The following is a 7,401-nucleotide window of genomic DNA, read 5'->3' as shown; positions in this document are numbered from 1 at the left end:
TCTGCCCTCAGAGGCCTGAGGGAAGGGTTCTCCGCATATACTCCCATCAAGCAATCTGTGAACTTGGATGGAAGAAATATGTTTTTTCTCCATCCTTTGTTTTCATTAACTTCTAATTGAAATTTTTTATGTCCTTCATTTTTCTGTTTTTCAATTCAGAATTTCCATTTGAAATTCAAAAATTTCCACTTAAAATTCAAAAATATCATTTTGAAAAATTCAAATTAATTTATTCAGTTCAAATATTCTAATTTTTAATGCCTTGTTCTGGGAAGGCTTTTCCACACTGCCCGAGGGGTCCATGAAACCAAACACAGTGAAGAGCACCACCAGGCCCCACGGAGGTAGGGCCAGCTTTTTGGCCTCTGTCATACTTATTGTAGCGATGGCCCTTCTCGCAGCCAGCTGCCACCTTTACCCCTCCCTCCGACTCCCTCGGGGATGGCATGAGGCGGGAAAAGCCATTCCAGCTGCTTTTTCTCTGACAGGCACGACAGTTCCTTCCCCGTTTATTTCTGAGCAACCTTCGGAAATCCAGGTGCTAAGCTAGCAACGCCTTACCTCCCCAGGAAAGAACCTAGCATTTCTGGCTCCCCTGTTCTGTGTGGAAAGGAAGTCAGCTGCTCATCCGGAGCTCTAGGCTAAACGGGTGGGAGCTCCCGCTCACTCTTTCTCTTTCTGTCTCTGTCTCTGTCTTCCCCCCTGTCCCCCTCCCCTCCCTCCCCAACGCCTCTCTCCCCCGCCTTCCTCTCTCTCTCCTCCCTTCCCTCCCCCACCACTTCTGGCTGTGTCTCCCTTTCTCCCTCTCCTTTCTCCCCACCTCCTCTCTCTCCTATCAGCCTCCTATCTGTCTGTCTCTGTCTCCCTGTCCCTCTCCCTCTCTTTCTCTCTGTGTCTCTCCCTCTCCCCCCCTCCTCCCTCTGTCTGTCTGTCTCTGTCTCTCTCTCCTCGTCTCCCTTCTGGAACGGTTGCCTTTTATCTGTGGCCGTGTGTTTTCTCTGGTGGGGATTGATACACAGAAGATGAAGTGGTCTGACATGGAAAGTGTCAGGCACACGCTCTTATCTGGGAGGCATGGTCTCCTGCCCCCGGTGCAGATGCCCGGCCAATGAGGCGGAGGGACGGAAGGGGGGGAGGGCTAGCCGGAGCAGAGCGAGAAAAGGGGGAATTAGCCTGCACGCGGAGGCCCCGAGGCCTGCACTGAGGGACTGGAGCCTGGCAGGTAAACTCCCCGAGCGCACAGTGCACTGGAGGGGAAAGCTCCTTATCTTCTGCCACCCCCTCCCCATATCCCAAGTTTCTAGAACTCAGGCCCCTGGGGGTTAAAATGAAGGAGACATTGGTTTCAGGGAGAGAACATCAGGGGTTAAAGGCTCATGAGTATTGGTTTAAGGATTTTTTTTTATTTGGAGATTTTTATTATATATTTTATATATATTATAATATTAGAGATATTAAAGAAAAAATCTCATCTTAAGCCAAGCTTGGGGCGGCTGCCCTGGGCAGTCAGGGGATGCTCCAAACACCAGGACAGCTCTGCTGCGAGTGTGAGTGATCATCCCCGGCTCCCAGGTCCTTGTTCACCCGCGCCCCAGCTCTGGAAGGCTGCGCCTCTCGTCCGAAGAGAAAGGCCCCCGGCTCGGGAGTAGGAGGACCCCGGTCCCCTCTGCCCGTGCCATATTCCAGGGCTTCCCGGCTCTGCCTCTGCCTCGCCTTGCTTGTCCCTTGGGACGGGCGCTTTCCCCATCTGAGCCTTTGTTTGCCTCCTCATCGCCCTTTTGGAGTTTTCTTGGCCAATGTACTAAAGTAGTTTGCCATTTCCTTCTCCGGCTCGTTTTACAGATGAGGAAACTGAGGCAAAACAGGGTAAAGTGACCCAAAGACATGTAGCTCGGAAGTGTCTGAGGCCATGCTTGGATTCGTGACAAAGTGCTGGGTACTTGTCCAGCCTGTTGTGCATTCATGAGAGACAGACAGAGACAAAGGGAGGGAGGAGAGACACACTGAGACTCACAGGGAGCGTTCGGAGCAGTGGGGGGGGAGGCACTCCCCGTGGAGCAGATCACCATATGCCAGTCAGCCAACCAACGCGTGTCAGACGCTCTGGCTTAGAACTCTGCTAAGTCCTTGGTACCCACAGAAAGACCGAAAGGGGGGTCTAAGCTCGAGGGCTGAGAGCAATGGCAGGTCAGGGACTAGGTGTGTAGTAGGGAGAGAAGCCCCCAGGAGAAGCGGGCCCAGACCCGGCGTACCCCAGGCACGTGGGGCCGGTGCTCCAGCGCGGTGGGAGAGCCACGCTCAGAAAAGGGAGCTTCCCGCTGCTCTGGGAAGGCGGACGTGGTCCGGCCTTGAGGACGAGTCCCAGGAGGAGAGGGGGGCCAGGGATGGGGGACAGCCATTGTGACGCGGACACAGGGTCGAGGCGCGGAGGTGTCCTTGGGGCAGAGGGGAGGGCCCCGAGTGCCAGCCCAAGGCACCGGGAGAGTCTGGGGGGGGCGCTCACGGCGGCTGGGAGCCAGGGGGCACGGCTGGGTGGCCCGCCTCCACCCCCTTCCCTGACCGCGGAGGGACTTTCTGTGGGCTTCCACGTCTCATCTGTGAAATGGGCAGCTCCTTGTGGCCCCGGGGTTATGGAAGAACACGCGGGAGTGTGTGGAGTTGTTCGGTTAGAGCCCCTTGGTGCATTATATATTTATATATAGCATGTACTTGGAGTGGGTGGCGTAATAATAGTTATTATGATTTTCATCAAAGAGACATGAAACCTTTTGTGAGGCACAACAAAGCCGCTCAGCGCCGGGGGCACACGCTAACTGCTTTTTGATGGTGCTGCTGATTACGATCCAAGCAGGCTAATTCCGCGGCTTTTTAATGGATAAATTGAGGCACAGCGTGTTTATAAACAGCCAGCCCTCTGCGGGGTCGCCCTCCTCCCCCCGGGACCGCCAGTTCTGACGGACTTTGGGAGTCCGGGGGGCTGCCCCGGGAGGTTTTAAGTTATCCCGGAGTCCCGAATAGAGAGAATTTGCAGCGGAGACCGGGCAGACTGTGGGTAGAATCGGGAGCCGCAGAGCCCGCTTCCCTCTTCTCAGGCAGGGGAGGAACACGCATTTATTAAGCGCCTGCTTTTAATCAGCTAATCCTCACAACAGCTCTAGGAGGGAAGGGCTACTGTTATCGCCGTTTTGTAAATGAAAAAATGGAAACTGAGGCAGAGAGGGGGGTAAGGGACAGGCGCAGGCTTCTGAGGCCAGATCTGAACCGGGACTTCCCTACTCCAGGCCTGGCTCTGCTCAGCGAGCCATGACCAGCCAGAGTCAGCAGAGGAGGCGCTAAGATTGTAACCAGAGACCCTCTCAGCTCCCGCTGCTAGTGTAACCCCGAACAGACAAATTCCTTTTTCTGGACTCCAAACGGGAGGTTTCCATCTCTTTCATCCAGGTTCCTGCGGTGCCAGGACAGAGTCAGGACCAGTCAAATAAAACCAATTGTTCCTGTTCTTAGCAGACCCGGCATTAGAACTGCTGGGCCCGACTCCAGCCCCTCTCCTGTAGAGCGAGGGCCTCTTAAGCGTTTCCCACCCATGAGCCCTTTTTGCCTTTTACCCCCTCCGGGAAGACAGGAACATACAATAGGCATATAAGCCGAGCATTTCCTGATAGAAACCATGATTTCGTGGCCCCGGATCCAGTTATGTGGGGTCACATGTGGGGTCACAACCATACTTTAGGAGAGGGAGGGATTGGCCCGGCCTTATATAGTTAGCAAGTGGCGGAATGGACATTGAAGCCCAGGCCCCCTTTCAGTTGGAGCCTTTCTTCCTGGTCTGCGGGCTCAGTGGGGCGAGAGCCTTGAAGGGCAGGGAAGCCCCAGTTTGGGGGGGGCGGCCTCACGGCTGGAGCACGCGGTGGGGGCTAGCGCCCCGGCCGCCTCCGGACTCACTGGGGTAAGTGCGATGAGTGTCTGTGGTTCAGTGAGGTCATAATGGAAGGCGGAGTAGGACTGACGTCTTTTGAACTGGAGTCCCCAGCCGGGCTGATGGCAGATTCTGCCTTGATCCCGAGCCTTCGCCTGACCTGCCTTCCTGCCACCCACCCACGGGCATTTGGAGCGGGGAGAGACGTGCAGGGTAGGAGCCTGAAATACCTGCTTAAAACCCCCGGGGGCCACGGGGAGCGGGCTCTGGTAGCTGCCAGGGCAAAGTCGGGGATTCCCCACCTTCGACAAGCTGGAGAAAGAAGTGAAACTCCCCTGCGCCCGTTTCTGTTACAGCGTCAGCTGTTCCTCCCCGAGCCCCGTCCCCTGCCCCTCAGAGGTTTCGGCCCAAAGGGAAAGGCGCCTCACCCCCAATCTCCGTCCCGGCCCGCTTCAGGTGGAAGCAGCTCATTTGGGTGGGAACCGTCCGGGGCCCCGATGCCCTTCTCCCGCCGGGGAGGGGGCGATGCTCGAGCTGAGAGAGCCATGGGTGGGGGGTGGGCTGCGTGTTGACCAATGAGAAATGATGGCGTCCCACACTCAGAACCGAATGGGACTGGGACGCTAGAATAAGGCTCCAAACCGGGGTCGGTAAACTCGGAGGGGGAAAAGCGAGGTTTCTACAAGCTTTGGCTTCCTTTGCGATCCTACGCATTTACGTACCTAAAAACCCTCCAAAACCTTCTTCTGAGAAGTCCGGGACTTGGCCACACTCCTGCAGGGCACCCTGCCGGACAGGAGAAAGAAAAGGTTCTGTTGTAAACCTCTCATATTACAAAAAGGGAAACTGAGTCACAGCGCTTTGTCCCAGAACCTATCACGAGCCATGGCAGGACTGGGAGGGAAGGTCCCCATTTCCTGACTCCCGGCCCGGGTATTTTCCCGTGGACAAGGAAGAATGTTCTAGCTTAATTCGGTTATGCCATAAAGGAAGAGGCTTTCCTTTGGAGCAGGGAGCTCCTCACATTCAGAAGTGCTCCGCCATGGCTGCCGGGAGTGTCCAGAACCTCTGATTTAGAGCTGAAAGAAATCTCAGGTCTCGGCTCCCTCTGTCCTGGGCCCCTCTCGCAATGGGATTCAGTGGGCAGAGGAGCAGCCAAGGGCACAGAGGAACGCATCACAAAGGCAGGATTTGAATCCGGGTCTTATGCCTCCAGATCTATCCCTTTTTTCTTCCCCTATGGGGGGAATCTGATGTGAAAAGAATGACGAAATTCATCCTAGAGCTTGTCCCCAGTGCTGAGGTTCTGAGTCTCTGAAGGAGAAAATGACTGTGGACAACGGGAGTAGTGTAGGAGGGACCCTCGAGGTCTCCTAAGCCGGGGGTCGAGTCTCATAATGCTTACTACTCTCTTTGTAAGGGAAGAAAGTATCTATTTATTAATATTCTTTTCTTTTTAAATTTTAAGTTCCAAATTCTCCCTCTCCCACTCTCCTACCCACTGAGAAGGCTAGCAAAACGGTACCAATTCTGTTTGAAACCATACACAATATAATTCTCTGTTAGCCATCTCTCCAGCCCTTCTCCTTTTACAAACGAATGCGAACCACCCTCTCCCTGAGCTTTTGTCTGCGTGGCTTATGTCGGTCCATATTTAGTGTATTAAACGTTAAGACTGATACACAGTAAAGCATGTATTTATGAATTCATCTAAAATAACAATAACAATCCCATTTTAACGTAAGTAACCTTAATAGGAGTAACTATTTTTCAGATACTTTGCATAAAGGACACATTGTTTTGCTTTTTTTTTGGCCAGTCTCTTTAATGTCTGGCTTCCCAGGATGCAGCTGCATTTTCCTCTCCTTTGGTATTCATGCTCTTGTGATTTGTGATTTGATAATGTTTTTTAATTTTCCCATTCTTTCGCTCTGGATTTAGAGCTGGAAGGAGGCTTTGAAGGAAAATGGCAGAGATTCGAACCCAAATCCTTAGGTTTCAGTGCTATATGTGATAAACTCTCCGGATCTGCATCTTGTCCATCTCCTAGAGTATAAACTCTGTGAAGGGAGCTACTGACTCTTACACAGACACAGACTCTCCCAGGGAGGGGACAGGGCTGTGATTATGGCAGATGCTTAATAATGGGGGGGGTTGCTGGTATTCGGTGATCCCCTGAGTCCAGGAGCCCGTGAGAAGACACGGCATCGGTACCCAGGGAAACTGGGGGTGGGCACATAAGAGACTCTCTTTCTTCTCTCTTCCTCTCTCCTGGGACCCTCTTGCTGTGGGATTCATTGGACAAATCTCCTTCCTATTTTCCTGTGCGTCTCCACTTTCAGTGGAACAGATCAAGGGGAGATGGCAGCCTCTATTAGCATACATTTGAGTATTGGTAAGCTGCCATCTTATCTGCACTCTGAAAGACAAAGACCCAGTTAAACCATTTTAGAACAGCCTTCATAGCATATTTACATGTTATCTAAACCATTAAGCTCCGAGTTTATCAGATAATCGGGCCCATTAAGCCCAGAGCCTGCCTGGAGTTGAGGGCAGCCAGAAGTAGAACAGCTTCTCTGGTCTGCTCAATAGATTTCCCTTGTCATGGTGGACAGGCTTGTGACCTCTGCCCGGGCCGCGGTGGATGGAAGCAGGACTCGGGGGGCAAGAAGGGGACAGATACCCCCCCAAAGTACACCATGGTGAGGGAAGTAATCCCCGCCACTTCCTGGGCAGGGAGGAGGAAGAATCCTGCTATTGCAATTATAGGGCAAGCCCATTCCCTTTTATGCTTTTAGAACTGGAGATCAAAGGCTCCTAACCAGAGTGTTGGAACGGAATCTTGCCTTTGACACTTTCCAACGGTATGATCCTAGGCAAGTCCCTTAATCTTCCTCAGCCTCAGTTTCTACATCTGTAAAACAGGGTCAACAAGAGCACTTGCCTCACAAAGTTTCCCAGGACATCTCCTCTTTCAGCTGAACTGCCAACTGAGATAACACAGAAAAGGGCTTTGCAGACCTTCAAGTGATAACTGCAAGCTGCCTATTATTACAAGATTATAGATGCCCAGCAGGAAGGGACTTGGGAGGGCCTCCAGGCCAGGCTCAACAGAACACTGTCTCCTCAGTCCCAGAGGTTTTCAGGAGCCATTGGGGATTTATGGAGCAGGGATGAGGAAATCATTTTAGCAGCTGACGGCAGGGCAGAGGAAGGAGTAATGTGCTCCCATCCAGCAACTCTGTGTGACCTTAAACAAGTCACTTCCCTCTTATGAACTTCGGCCTCCCAAAGGTCCCCCACTATTCTATGTGTTACATCCTGCTGTCTCTCCCAACCCTGATTTATATCCCAGTGTCCCTCTCAGCTCTGACTTTTTCATCTGACTCAACTGGGCAAACCACTGATTGATATTGGTCACCGATATTGTTCAATGTCCTCGGCAGTTCAGGGCACTCAGGCTTGTACCTAGGTCTCATCCTTGC

At 52.7% G+C, this 7,401-nt stretch overlaps 1 protein-coding gene across 3 annotated transcripts in view; it reads left to right on the top strand.

Moving 5' to 3' along the window:
- ZFPM1 (zinc finger protein, FOG family member 1) overlaps positions 1-7,401 on the top strand; it is a 177,607-nt gene that overhangs the window by 130,281 nt on the left and 39,925 nt on the right. The window contains exon 1 of one of the 3 annotated variants that reach the window (XM_074286228.1): positions 3,970-4,129. The exons of the other annotated variants lie outside the window; for them this stretch is intronic. Within the exon in view, the coding sequence (XP_074142329.1) occupies positions 3,985-4,129 (145 nt within the window). The 5' untranslated portion in view covers positions 3,970-3,984. Of the gene's footprint in view, positions 1-3,969; positions 4,130-7,401 lie in introns of those variants that run through there. 3 annotated transcript variants of the gene reach the window in all.

Source organism: Sminthopsis crassicaudata, chromosome 2, assembly GCF_048593235.1.
Source record: "Sminthopsis crassicaudata isolate SCR6 chromosome 2, ASM4859323v1, whole genome shotgun sequence".
NCBI classification, from domain to species: domain Eukaryota; kingdom Metazoa; phylum Chordata; class Mammalia; order Dasyuromorphia; family Dasyuridae; genus Sminthopsis; species Sminthopsis crassicaudata.
Note: the sequence above shows the minus strand (reverse complement) of the source record. Positions and strands in the feature narration are given on the sequence as shown.